Raw genomic sequence first — 13,546 nt, 5'->3', positions numbered from 1 at the left:
GCTCACTACCAGTTTATAGGCAACATAGGGTGTTATGAACAGAATTTATATGTTGAAGCCCTAGCCCTCATCATGACTGTATTTGGGCCTTTAAGGAGATAATTAAGGTTCAACAAGGTCATAAGGGTGGGGCCCTAATCCTATTGGACTGGTGACCTTATAAAAAGAGAAAGAGACATCAGAGATCTCTCTCTCTCTCCACTCATGCCCACAGAGAAAAGGCCATGTGAGGACACAGTGAGAAGGTACTTTCTGCAAGCCCAGGAGAGAAACCAACCCTGCTGACACCTTGATCTTGGACTTCCAGCCTCCAGAACTATGAGAATATAAATTTCTGTTGTTTAAGCCACCCAGTCTATGGTATTTTATTATGGCAGCCTGAGCAGACTAATACATAGGGTCAGAGGAACAAGTTTTAATCGATTCTGTGAAGAAGCAAACAGCCAAATTCTATGGGACAAAAGGCCTGGTTTCTTAAATTGCCTGAAAAAAAGGTAGAGTATTAAGAGACATAACAACCAAATGCAATGTGTGGGTCCTGATTCAAACAAACCAACTGTAAAACACATTTTTAGATCATTGGGGAAAATTGACTATGACCGGGTTAGATGCTATTAAGGGGTTACTGTTAATTTTGCTGGGCATTTTAATGGCATTGTGGTTTTATTTCTTAAAAGTTCTCATGTGTTAGAGAAACTTCCTCAGTTATTTCCAGAATTTACAGGTGAATGGTATGATGGCTGGAATTTTCTTTAAAACATTCCAGGAAAAAAAAAAAAAAAAAAATAGTGGGATCAAAAAAAAAAAAAAGCAAAATGTTAATTATTGAAGCTGGGTTCATTATACAATTCTCTACTTTTGTGTTTGATTGAAATTTTCCACTAAAAAGTGGAATTTTCCACTAACTTTTCCAATAAAAAGCATATATCAAAGTAACACTCTAAGTCCTACTGCTGAGGGAAATTTCATCAAGTTAAGGGTAACATGTACATTCTCACTTCCCTACCCTATTCAGCACATAAGAGATTTCTACAGACTACAGACATTGTTGCTGTGCCTGGTGAAACTAACCTGTACCCTCTCAATGTGTCATTTTGATTGGTTGTCATACTTAATGTATTGCCCTGTTAATATTTAAAGTGCTGCCTCTGTTTTCTGGAAGAAATACTTGGAAATTTTCTTTGTTAAACCAGAAGAGGATCATCACATCTCCCTTCTCCCACATACATGAGAAAAAGAAAAGCTATGAGTCAGCTGGATTTCTTATTTGAGCAGAGCTTGAGAGTTCTGACTCATTTAACTCAAAAAAAAAGCAGCATGGTGGGTGTCTCTGGCCACAATGATTGAGTCAAGGTGAGCAAATGGTGAGCCACACCAAGTGGAAGGAATCTTGGGATTTGGGGGTTAGAGGGTAATGGGAAAGATCTTTCCCACTGGATGTGGGCCTGAGATGCAGCCTTTGCAATTCCAAGTACAGAGATGTTTGAGCACAAAGTCAATACAGAGGAACCAGGTCCGAGAGATGGAGAGAGAGCAACTCAGTCTTGGTGACATTGTTTGAAATCCTGGGTCAAGCTGGACCTGAAGTCTTGAATTTTTTGGTTACACAAACTTACAAATTTCCTCTTCCATTTTTGGCAGGTGGCTATTTGGGCTCCCAAATCCCTTTCTCCCATATTCTTTGGTAATTGAGTTTTAGCAGGGCATGTGCCACCCAGACGGAAATTATACTTCCCAGCCTCCTTTGCAGTTGGATGTAGCCAAGTAACTAATTCCTCAGTAATGGAATGTGAGTGGAAGTGAAACTTGCTCAAGAGAAAATAGTTTGCCTTTCACTTCTGCTCCTTCTCCTTCCCAATTGGCTGGAATATGGACATAGGCATGACCCAGCTCTGATCACACTGATGAGATCAACACCTGGGGCCTAGAGGATGGTGAAGCAGGAAAATAGAAGGGACGGGGGTTTCTCACTTCTGAACTGTTCGGGGAATGAGCAATAGTGACTATTTAAGCTATTCTCTCTCAGGAGCCGCTTTGTTACAGGTTTTTTTTTTTGGCCACGCAGCTTGAGGGATGTTCCCTGACCAGGGATTGAACCCAGGCCGTGGCACTGAAAGCCCAGAATCCAAACCACTAGGCTACCAGGGAACTCCTATTACAGCATCTAAACCTGACCAACTCAGGGCGGAAGAGAGCTGAGTAGGGGGAGGATTCCTATGGGACCCTAGGGGCAGTCTAGAAGGGAGTGGTGAGGTGAAACAAGAGGAAGGAAACCAGAGAGGAGACAACAATATGGGAAAAATCCCTATGATTAAAGAATGAGAATAAGTAGGCTTTGATTTTGGAGTGATGGAAACTTTTTGGAAACAGAGTTGGTGGTTGCACAATATCAAATGTACTCAATGGCACTAAATTGTTCACTTCAAAGTGGTGAATTTTAGGGACTTTCTTGGCGGTCCAGTGGTTGGGACTTTGCCTTCCAGTGCAGGGGGTGTGGGTTCGATCCCTGGGGATCCCACGTGCCTCGAGGCCAAAGGGCCAGGGCATGGAACAGAGGCAGTGTTGTAACAAATTCAAAAGAGAGTTTAAAAAAATGGTCCACATCAAAAAAAATCTTAAAAAAAAAAAAAAGTGGTGAATTTTATGAGTTTCATCTTGATAAATTAAAAAAAAAAAGAACAAGGATGACTGAAGTTCAAATTGCACTTTTCATTCTCATGACATAAACCCCCTTCTCTGTCCTCCAAATCTCTTCAGCAGAATCCACATCGGCCACATATTTCCTGTGGGTGTGTTTGGGTCAGGAGCGTGAAAACTGAGCAAGGTCTGGAAAGACTTGGGCCAAGAGAGCTGACCCAGGACAGGGAGACTGTCTGTAAATGAAATGAGATCAGTAGAAGCCGGAAGTCATAGCCAGAGGGACCTGAGAGAACGTTAATCCACATGGGGTTGTCAGAAATCATGCGTGGGGCTTTCAACCTTAAGGGGAGGAGGCTAAGGCAATCTTTGGGGGTTGCTGTGTGCACAATTGTTATCTTGGACACAATTAACAGCCAGCATCTTATCCCCTCAACTTGTGGCAAAGCTAGCCTGATTTCACTCTGGGGGGACCATCCTTTCTCTGCCTCTCTGTCTCGGCTGCCCTCCTCATTAGGATAGATCTCATGATCTGTGCTAAGCCAGCTGGCACATTCCATTCTTTTGGGACACATGACTCAAGCTGGGCCAATCAGGACCAAGCAAACAAATTTCAGGATTTTTTTTTTTTTTTTTTTTTTTTTTAAGTTATTTGGGAAACAGACACTCCCTTTCTCTCTGCCTGGGAGTTGGGATGATATGAATCACACTGAGGATGGAGTTAATCCAGAAGAAGTGGAGCCGAAAGCTGGAGTCCTCATTTGAGCCCTGAATCAAGCCAGGCCTGCAGGCTGAGCTGTGTCTGGGCTTTGCAGTTAGGCACACCTACTAAATCCATTTCTCTGCTTAAACCAAACTGGTTTGGAGTTCTGCCTACAGCTGCAATTAATTCAAACGTGTTTGTCATCCACACCAAAAGAACCTTGCTTCAGACACTCCTTCCCTGTTCTGGGAATAATATAGGCTCACAATGCTGAATTTGAAACCCTAGGAGCCAGATGAATATCGAAATTCAGAATTTTCCAGTTTAGAAGGTAAGATGGCACATATATACCATCCAAACCCCAGTGGGGTCTGGGGCAACACCCCATAATCAAACTCCTTAATATTTCTGCAGGGCAGCATCTGAATATTAACACTAAATGGATGCATAAAGACTAAAAAAAGTAGCCTTTGTTAGCTCAGGTCGGGGTTTCTCAACAAATACATTTTAGCCCTAAACTTGTGAAAATGCCGTTTCAAAGATTTTGGATTTCAGAATTACAAATGGTGGACCTATAAATAATAATAGCTTTGACTCACATAGTGCTCATTCTGTGTCCGGCTGACATTAATTTATATCATCCTCGCAATGATTCTGTGAGGTAAATATAAATATTGTTCCCATTTTACAGATGGGGAATCTGAGGCCCAGGTGAAGTGACTTGCCCAACATCGCACAGCCAGGAGGTGGCAGAACCAGGACTTGAACCCAGGCTGTCTGGTTGCAGTCTTATGTCTTTCATTCATGCTATTTGCCTCTCATCGGTGGTAGGTCTTTGGGGACCTTTCTCTGGCCCCAGGCCCCCCCACCATTTTAGGAGCTGAGGCCCGGCCCACCATCTGCCCTGCATCAACTCACCTCCACGAGAAAGAAGTCCTTGAAGTTTGTGTCAGTCAGCAGGATGGCCTTCTCCTCAGGGATGCCGCCCAGGATGAACACAGGTGTCTGGTCCACAGTGTACCACAGGGGCCTCGACGGGACATTCACAAAGTACCGGGGTATCAGATTGAAGAGCTGCGGGGCAGGGGCAGGAGGGCTGCTCAACACCCCCCTCCCTTCCCTCTCCCACGGTTCCGTCTGCTTGCCCCCATCGCCTCTCTGATCTCATGCCCCACCACTCTCCCACTCACCCACTCTCTCCTGGCCACATGGGCCTCCTGCTCCTCAGAGCGTTTGCACAGACTGTTCCCTCTGTATCCCCTAGTAGCCACGTGATTCCCTTTACTCAAATGCCAAGTTTCTCAATTACGCCTTTTTTTTTTTTTTGGCCACGCTGCGCGGCTTGTGGGGTCTCGTGGGATCTTATTTCCCCGATCAGGGATCGAACCTGGGCCCTCCGAAGTGAAGGCATGGAGTCCTAACCACTGGACTGCCAGGGAATTCCCATCAGTTATGCCTTTCTTGAGCATTCCATTAAACACTGCCATCCTCTCCTGCACAGACCCAGTTCCCCTCACTCTGAATTCTCTCCAGAGCACTAAGCACCTTTTAACCTGCTACAGAATTTACCTGATTTCATGTTTACTGGTTTGCTGTCTGTCTCTCCCACTAGACTGTCAGCTCTAAGAGAGGACAGGGACTTGGGTCTGTGTGTTCACTGTTATGTTCCCATGGTGCCTGCTGTGTGCTCAGGAAGTGCCTGCTGAATGAATGAATGAATGAATGCACTGTGGTTAAGAATATGGGTGCAGGAGTCCGGCAGACACAGTTTCAAGTCTCGTTCCATATGTACATGCCGAGAGCCTGTGGACAAATGGCTCCATCCTTTTGGGGCCTCAGTTTTCTCCTCTTTAAGATGGGTATGTGAGAGTACCTTCCCTCACAGGTCAGTCAAGATCTAATGTGATTGTGCATTTAGCAGGGCACGTCGCCAGGGGGCCGGCACACAGTAAATGCTCTGTAAATGGAATCTGCCACTCGTTTGGGAAGTCATCAGGGCCCCAGCCTACTGTCTTTAACCCCCTCTTCTACCCTTCCCACCATCCGGGTCCCCTCACCTCATTTCCCACCGTGAATTGGAGTGTGGTGTCTCGCTGTCTCTCCAGGAAGCCGTTGATATTCACCTGAAACCTGGAGGTGGGTGTGGGGCACGCACGGGTGAGGATTCCGGCTCCTGCCACAGCTCACTGCCACCTCCCTGTCCTGTTCCCTCCCTTTGGGCTCCTCCTGTCTTCTTTGGGGATCTGGGGATTAGGAAGCCCTTCCCAGAGTCTACCCCCTGCCCCGGGTTTGGGAAAGGGCACCTTTTATTGGGAATGAAGGGCCCCAGGCCGTTGCTGCTAACGTCCACGCGCATGACCACGCTGCCGTTCTTGATGGGCATGGGTGTGTACCAGCTCATGAGACACACCTCCTCTGCATTACACCTCTCTGCTGGCAGGCAGGGGGTACTGAGGCTGCTGGGGCCTTCCAGTAGCAAGCCCCCCAGACCACTGGGGTCCCCCTGCAACTCCCCACACCCCCCCCTCAGCCATGGACCCCACTGGGGCCTCTGTGTGGTCCCATCTAGGCCAAGGAACCTGCTGAGGCCTCCCCGGGCCCCCCTCCAGGTCAGACACCTCTGTGAGGCCCCCAACAAACCCACACGCCCACCAGGTCATAGGCCCCTTCGATGGTCCCAGCCTCCCCTCAAGGTCATGAACCCTGCTAAGGTCCCTGGCAATGCCCCCACATGCCCGCCGTGCTGTGACCCCTCCAGGAGCCCTCCAGGCCCACCTCTGCTGCGGAAGGGGGCTGCCTCCATCTGGATCTGCAGCTGCTCTATCTTCCAGCGATGGAAGTTGACTGGAGATTGGAAGGTGACCAGCACCACCGGCTTCAGCCCCGTCAGGTGGCCCTTGCGGACCAGGGCCTCAGAGGACTGAGGGCGAGATGGCCCCACAAGTGTGTCCTTAAGATAGCCTGTGGGTCCCGCTGCCTTGACCTCACATTTACTAGCCTGTCTTCTTCCTGGGGCTGGGTCAGGAGAACAGACTCTCCACTGAGGGAAGGTCAGAGAACATGGTCTAGGGTTGGGGCTGGGGCAGGGGATGGGCCAGGCTAGGAGACGGGCAGAAGTGCTTTGAGCTGTGGAGGGAGTCAGGAGGTCTTCCTGGAGGAGGCGAGTCCAGAGCAAGGTCCTCAGCCAGAATTTGGATGTAGGGAATGCATGGGGAAGGACAGCATGGGATAAGCAAAAACGTAAAGGTGGGAGTGCCTGGCACCCACGATACTAGCAGCCTCTTCCCTCACTTCAGGGATTTCAAGTCCCACTCTTGAGGCTTCTACCCCACCCCCTACCCAGAGAAATTAGAGTCTCTGCCACCGCCACCAGGTTTGTGGGCTGGGGCCTGGGCTGAGGGTGGGATGGGGCAGTTAGACAGAAAGGAACTGGGGAAGAGGGTGACGGGGCAGCCAGGGACAACCTCCCAGAGACGCCAGGATCCTGGCTGGGCTAAGAAGGGAGGGCAGGGCTTAGAGCGGAGATGGAAGGAGGAAGATAGGTGTTCTAGGGTATAGAACAGCATTAATTTTTTTTTTTTTTTGGCCACACCGTGCGGCATGCAGGATCTTAGTTCCCCAACCAGGGATTGAACCCATGCCCCCTGCATTGGGAGGGCCCACTGGACCACCAGGGAAGTCCCTAGAACAGCACTAGCAAAGGCTTGGAGGCATCCCCAAGAGACAGCTGTGCTCAAGCCACTGTGGGCAGGGGTGTGGGGGCAGCTGTGAGATGCGGGCGGGAGATTTAACGAGTCTGACCCCTTTTGCACAGGCCTTCATCCTGAGGAATGCCTAGGCCAGGGCCCTTTCAATCCTGCCCCCTACACCGGCCCCAGCCCTGACTCAGGGTTTCCAATCACAGGGTTTCCAATCACAGGGTAGCAGGTGCTAGTCGGGGGGACCTCTTCCCCGTCAGGGCTACAGTGGCCATGACCACCCTGGTCCTGTCCACCCTCCACTCCTGCCCGGACTGAGCATCAGCCCCCTCCCTGTCTCCTTGCTCCTGCCCTGCCCCCCATTCAGCCTGTGAACACCTGAGTCCCATCACATCCCTCCTCTGCTCAGAACCTTCTCATGGCTCCACCTCACTCAGGGGGAAAGCCAGGTCCTCACTATCTCCTCCCATTCTCCCCCTCGCTCACTCTCCTCCAGCCACACAGGCCTCGGGTCGGTTCCTCATACACACTGGCTTCCGTCCTGGCTGTTCCCTCAGCCCAGATGTTTTCCCCAGTTCTCCGCATGTGTCCCTTTTCATCATTCCACTCTCTGCTCAAGCTTTTCAGAGACCTTCCCCAACCGCCCCAGCTAACACCCTCCTTTCTGACATATCACCTCATTTTATTTTCATCTTTGCACTGATTACTGTAATAAATTATTTTATGTATTTACTTGCCAATTGTCTGTTTCCCTGGTGGGCTGCATCCAGAAGAAAAACCTGGCCACGTTGTTTATCATTGTACCGCCTTCCCCACCCCATTGTGAAAAAAAAAAAAAAAGAGGATCTGACTCAGAGCAGGTGTTGCATGCACAGATCAAGGAATTATTATCACGCTTTCACAGATAAGGAGAGAAGGCTCATGGAGTAAACTCTCTGCCCAGGGTCACACTCTAGAAACTTGTTGCTAGCATTCACTGAGCCCTGTCTATGAACCAGGCACTGTGCTAAGTGCTTCACACTTATTTAATCATTTTATGAAGTGGGTATGATCATTATTGTACCCTTGTTAAGGATGAGGAAACTTTGGTACAGAGAAGTTAAGTAACTTGCCTGAGATCACACAGCTATTATGTAGCACAGCTGGGATTTGAAGTCAGGCAGCCTGGCTCCAGAGCCCAAAGGATTCACTATCATGCTATACTTCCTCCAAGTAATGTTAGTTAATGGCAGATTCAAACCCAGGTCTGTAGCCTCCAGAACTTCAGTTCTAGACCACAACATTCTACTGTCCTCAGAAAGCTTACTTGAGCCAAAACAGTCTTAAAGAAGAACAAAGTTGGAGGACTCAAACTTAGCAATTTGAAAAGTTAATACAAAACTACAGTGATCAAGACTGTGTGGTACTGGCATATGGATAGACATATAGAGCAATGGAACAGAATTATACCCAGAAACAAACCCTTATATTTATGGTCAATTGATTTTTGACAAGGGTGCCAAGACAATTCAATGAGGAAAGAATAATCTTTTCAACAAATGGTACTGGCATAACTGGATATTCACATGTAAAAGTTGGACCCCTACCTCACACCATATACAAAAACTAACTCAAAATGGATCATAGGCCTACACGTAAGAGCTAAAACAAACAAACAAACAAAAAAACTCTTAGAAGAAAACATGGAAGTAAATTTTTGTGACTTTGGTTAGGTAAAGCCTTTTTAGACAACACCAAAAGCATCAGCAACAAATGAAAAAAACTGATAAATTGGACTTTATCAAAATTAAAAACTTTGGTGCTATCGTATGATATGTGAATTATATCTCAATAAACATAAAGCTTTTGTGCTTTAAAGGACATCATCAGGATAGTGAAAAGACATGGAATGTGAAAAATATTTACAAATCATATATCTGACAAGGAACTAGTATCCAATATATAAAAAGAAATTTTACAATGCAACAGTGGAAAGACAAATAACCCAGTTTTTACATGGGCAAAGGAGCTGAATAGACGTTTCTCCAAAGAAGATAAATGGCCAATGAGCATATGAAAAGATGTTCAACATCATTAGTTATGAGGCAAATGCAAGTCAAAACCACACTGAGATAGCATTTCACACATACTAGATGGCTATAATCAAAAAGATGAACAAGAGCAAGTGAGGATATAGAAAAACTGGACCCCTCATACATTGCTGATGGGAATATAAAATGATGTGTAGCTGCTTTGGAAAACAGGCTGGCAGTTCCTCAGAGGTGAAACAGAGTTAACATATGACCCAGCAATTCCTTTCCTAGGTATATAGTGAAGAGAACTGAAAACAGATGTTTACACAAAAACTTGTACAGACATGTTCATAGCAGCATTATTGATAATATCCCCCCTCAAAAGTGGAAATAACCCAAATGTCCATCAATTAATGAATGGATAAGCAAAATGTAGCACATCCATACAATTGAATATTACTCAGCCATAAAAAGGAAATACTGATGCATGCTACAACATGGATAAGCCTTGAGAACATGATAAATGGAAGAAGTCAGATACAAAAGGCCACATATTGTATGATTCCATTCTTTATATGAAATGTCCAGAATAAGCATATTCATAGGGACAAAAAGTAGATTAGTGGTCTCCAGGGGCTGGAGGGATGGGGGTACAGGGTTTCCTCTTGAGGTGATGAAAATGTGCTGGAACAAGATAGTGGTGATGGTTGCACAACTTTGTAAATATACAAAAAACTATTGAACTGTATCCCGCAGCTTGCAGGATCTTATTTCCCCAACCAGGGATCGAACCCGTGTACCCTGCAGTGGAAGCTCGGAGTCCTAACCACTGAACCGCCAGGGAATTCCCGAACTGTATATTTTAAAATAGTGAATTTATGGTATGTGGATTATATCTCAATTTTTGAAAAATATTTTCTTCACTTTATTGAGGAAAGTGTTTTGTTGTTGTTGTTTTGTTTTGTTTGGCCGCGATGTGGGGCATGCGAGATCTTAGTTCCCCGACCAGGGATGGAACCCGCGCTCCCTGCAGTGGAAGCGCGCAGTCTTAACCACTGGACCGCCAGGGAAGACCCTATATGTCAATTTTTAAAAATGGAAATGGAAAGCTTACTTGAGCACCAACTATGTGCCTCGTGGGATACCGGGAATCTTCTTGAATCTTTAAGGTCCCTAGGGTCTGGCGGTGCCACCGCTATTCAAATATTAGAGATGGGGAAACTGAGGCCCCAACAGAATGAGCCCACCCCCTCTGCACCCACTCACCTCTCCCTTGCAGGAGTAGTTGATCTTCAGGTAGTAAGGAAAGCCCAGGTATGTCTGCAAGGAGAGGGTGGGCAAATGTCCAGAGCCCAGTGGGGTGCAGGTCCAGGACCTCTCCCGTTTGCCTGACACCAGTCCCCTCACCTCGTCCGGGTCGATGGGCGCGTCCACTAGCAGGCTGAACACTTTGTCCACTGTGTACAAGGGCTCTTGATCGACGAAACGATCGCTCGCGTCCTTCTTGCCTACTGTCTCAAAGTTGTTCAGGACAACTTGCCAGGTGCACTCCTGGGTATTCTTTATCGCCCACAACCTCCACGGTGCCAACAGCACCACCAGCAGTGCCCACAGCGCCTGCAGGACTCGGAGCCTCGGCCACTCAGGGCCAGCAGGGGACATCTCGGGGCAGTGGATAACGTGGCTTCAACCTGGAGAATGCGGAGGTCACCAGCCGGCAAGACTGTTCTTGGTAGGCGCCTTCTGAGATCCCGCCTCGCTCCGGTGCTTCGTCCCGTCCCTGCTCCCGGCCCCGCCTCTGCTCAGACGCTCCACTCCTACTTTTGCTCCTGGCTCCTCTCCCGCTCTTGCTCCAGGCTCCACCCTTGCTTTTGTTCCTGGCTCCGCCTCTGCTCCCGAACTCAGCCCTGCATCTACTACTACACTTCTGGACCCCGCCTCTGCTACTACTCCAGGTCTCGCCCCTCCTGTAGCTCCTGGCCGCGCCCCTACTCCTGGTTTCGCCCCGCCTCCTGGTCTCTCCCCTTAACCTTGCCCCACACTTCTTTCCTCTGCCCCTGCTCTGCCTCCCACCGCTACTCTTCACTCGGTCTCGGTTTCTGTTTCTCGATTTAGCTGCGCCCCACCTATTTTCCCCAGTTCCTCTGGTCGCGCACCTGCACGTGGCTCCGCCCCCACTTCTTTCCCCGCCCCCCACTTCTCTTCGCACCGCCCCATTCTCCGTGCTCGGGCCCTGCCCAGGTACCGGGTCCTGCCTCTAGACCCTCCCCTCTCCGGATCCTGTTTCCGGACCTTCCCCACGCCCCGCCCCTTCCCCTGTCCCCGCTCCTGTTTCTCGCCTGGAGCTTGCTCCTCGCTCGGCTTCTGCTCCTCGTCCCGCCCCTTATAGACCCACCCTTCCCCCTCATCCTGGGGGAGCTGTTCTTCCCAAGCCAGCTGCTTGCCCCGCCCCCTTCTATGGCCCCGCCCCTTCTCTTTAGAGACGCTTTCTTTGCCTTGGGAACTCTCCTCGCCACTGGCCTTCCCCTCGCTCCGCACCCTCTCCTCGTCCTGCAACTTCTCGTTCCTTGTCGGCGCTACCTTGTCCGTCAGCACTTTCTTGATCCTCACCTTCCCCCTGAACCGTGACACCTTTTCGCCCCCTCCCTTTTCACCACCCCTTTCCATTCCCTGGACAGCCTGGCTCTACGCTCCGCCTCTTCTAGCCCCGCCCCTATTCATCACCCCGCTTCTTCTCTTAGCCTCTCCCGGCTCCTCGCCCCGCCCTTTCTCCGCCCTTTCTCCGCCCCTCCTGTGCCCAGTCCCTGGACTCTCCTCCTTTTCCCCAGCTTTTCCCCTCCTCGCCTCCCCCCTCCCCTCTCCTCCCCTTCTTAACCCCGCCCCCACCCCACCCTTCCCTCCCAGGGATGACCCCAGGCACCTCCCTCTTCTCCCAGACCCGTGGTACCAGTCTCTAAGTTAAACCGGTCAACCGTCACTCTGCCGCTGCAGTCCCGCCCCTCTTGCCCGGTCTCAAAATGGCCGCCTACACTTCCACAACCGACTTCTGCCTTTCTCGAGGCACGCCTGCCTCGCCCGCCTGTCTCCATGGTAACGCGCACCCCAACCAGCGCCTACGGCTTGGGGGGCGGAGGGAGGGCGGTGCTCAACACCCAGCAGCGCGGGGCCTGGCCGGCAGAGGGTGCTGGGGACGAAGTTTGCGATGGGAAGGCCTTCAAGGAGTTCCTATTGGTGGTTCTCGCCTACTTATCCTTCTACCCAGTCAGACATTGATATCACAATTCTAGTGAAAAAAAAATTTGGTCTCCATGTGGGAATTAATCTTACTGCGGCTTAACACCCTTCTCTACAGAACAGGGACAAAGGCAGCCATCTCATAGAGCTGTTTTGGGAAGTCAATAAGATAGCACGTGAAGAATGCCTGGCACAAGTACATATTCAATAAGTTAACAGTTTTCATTGGTATTCTGATGCCTAACAGTTAAGGACTCAGACCATGACTTTTTTTTTTTTTTTTTTTTCCGGGGATCCTAGTTCCCCGACCAGGGATTGAACCTGGGCCCTCTGCAATGAAAGTGTGGAGTCCTAACCACTGGACCGCCAGGGAATTCCCCAGACCATGATTTTTTGATGAACGGCAAAGCTGACTTTACTCTAAACCCCAGTGGTTTTCAAACTTTAGCGTGCATTAGGCTCACCAAAAGAGCTTGTTAAAACAGGTTGTTGGGCTCCACCCCCAGGGGTTTTGATTCAGTAAGTTTTGAGATGGGGCTGGAGAATTTGTATTTCCAGCAAGATTCCAGGTGATGCTGAAACTAATGGTCTGGGGACAACACCCTGGGAACCTTCCATGACTCCCCAGGACCCCAGGGAAACATCCAAACTCAGTTGTTTTCCAGAGCCCTGCATAATCTCATCCCTGCTGTCCTTCCTATCCCAGGCATCTCTTCTCTCCCTCTGTAGTCCAAAGCCTAGTCACACGGAGCGACTTGAATATCCTTCATCAGGCATGCTCGCTCTCCTCCAGACTGTGCACATGCTGTAACACCCTCTGGAATGCTATTCCCTACTTTGTCACCGGCTGACCACTTTCCTCCTTTCAGGTCTTGTCTATGATATGTGAGCAGCCCCCATCCTTCCCCTGACCATGCTAGGCCATGTCTGTCTGGGAATGGGTCTTTGTTTCCCACTGCATCACAGGCTCCGTGAGGGTAGGGCCTAGGGCTTTCTCTGTCACTTGTTCCCAACTCTGTGCAACACAGCACATTATAGGTGTTCTACGTAAATGAAGAGCTGACAGGGGTCTGTGCTCCCCACCCCCCCAACCCATCCCCACAGACCAGGGAGGGTGACTTCATCTGAGGGAAGAAATCCAGCAGCTGTGTACCTGAGCCCTTCTAGACTCACAGAGGCAGAGAGACTGGGATGTCCTCATGGCACCCCCCCCCCACTCAGGAATATAGCCCCACCAAGGGGAGGGCCTCTGTTACCTTGAT

The 13,546-nt window shown here is 49.3% G+C and overlaps 1 protein-coding gene across 7 annotated transcripts in view; it reads right to left on the bottom strand.

Annotated features, from left to right (window-relative positions):
* CATSPERG (cation channel sperm associated auxiliary subunit gamma) overlaps positions 1–11,611 on the bottom strand; it is a 28,222-nt gene extending 16,611 nt beyond the window's left edge. For 4 of the 7 annotated variants that reach the window (XM_061172564.1, XM_061172563.1, XM_061172568.1 and 1 more), the window contains exons 1-6: positions 10,458–11,039; positions 10,317–10,370; positions 6,116–6,260; positions 5,644–5,770; positions 5,398–5,470; positions 4,259–4,414 (exon numbers count right to left, since the gene is read on the bottom strand). In XM_061172564.1, the coding sequence (XP_061028547.1) occupies positions 4,259–4,414; positions 5,398–5,470; positions 5,644–5,770; positions 6,116–6,260; positions 10,317–10,370; positions 10,458–10,712 (810 nt within the window). In that variant the 5' untranslated portion in view covers positions 10,713–11,039. Of the gene's footprint in view, positions 1–4,258; positions 4,415–5,397; positions 5,471–5,643; positions 5,771–6,115; positions 6,261–10,316; positions 11,040–11,588 lie in introns of those variants that run through there. The other 3 variants (XM_061172565.1, XM_061172566.1, XM_061172562.1) reach the window with 2 other exon arrangements.
* Positions 11,612–13,546: the final 1,935 nt, after the last annotated feature.

This window comes from Eubalaena glacialis, chromosome 18 (genome assembly GCF_028564815.1).
Source record: "Eubalaena glacialis isolate mEubGla1 chromosome 18, mEubGla1.1.hap2.+ XY, whole genome shotgun sequence".
Lineage (NCBI taxonomy): Eukaryota > Metazoa > Chordata > Mammalia > Artiodactyla > Balaenidae > Eubalaena > Eubalaena glacialis.
The sequence above is the reverse complement of the archived record's forward strand: the minus strand, read 5'-3'. Positions and strand labels throughout refer to the sequence as shown.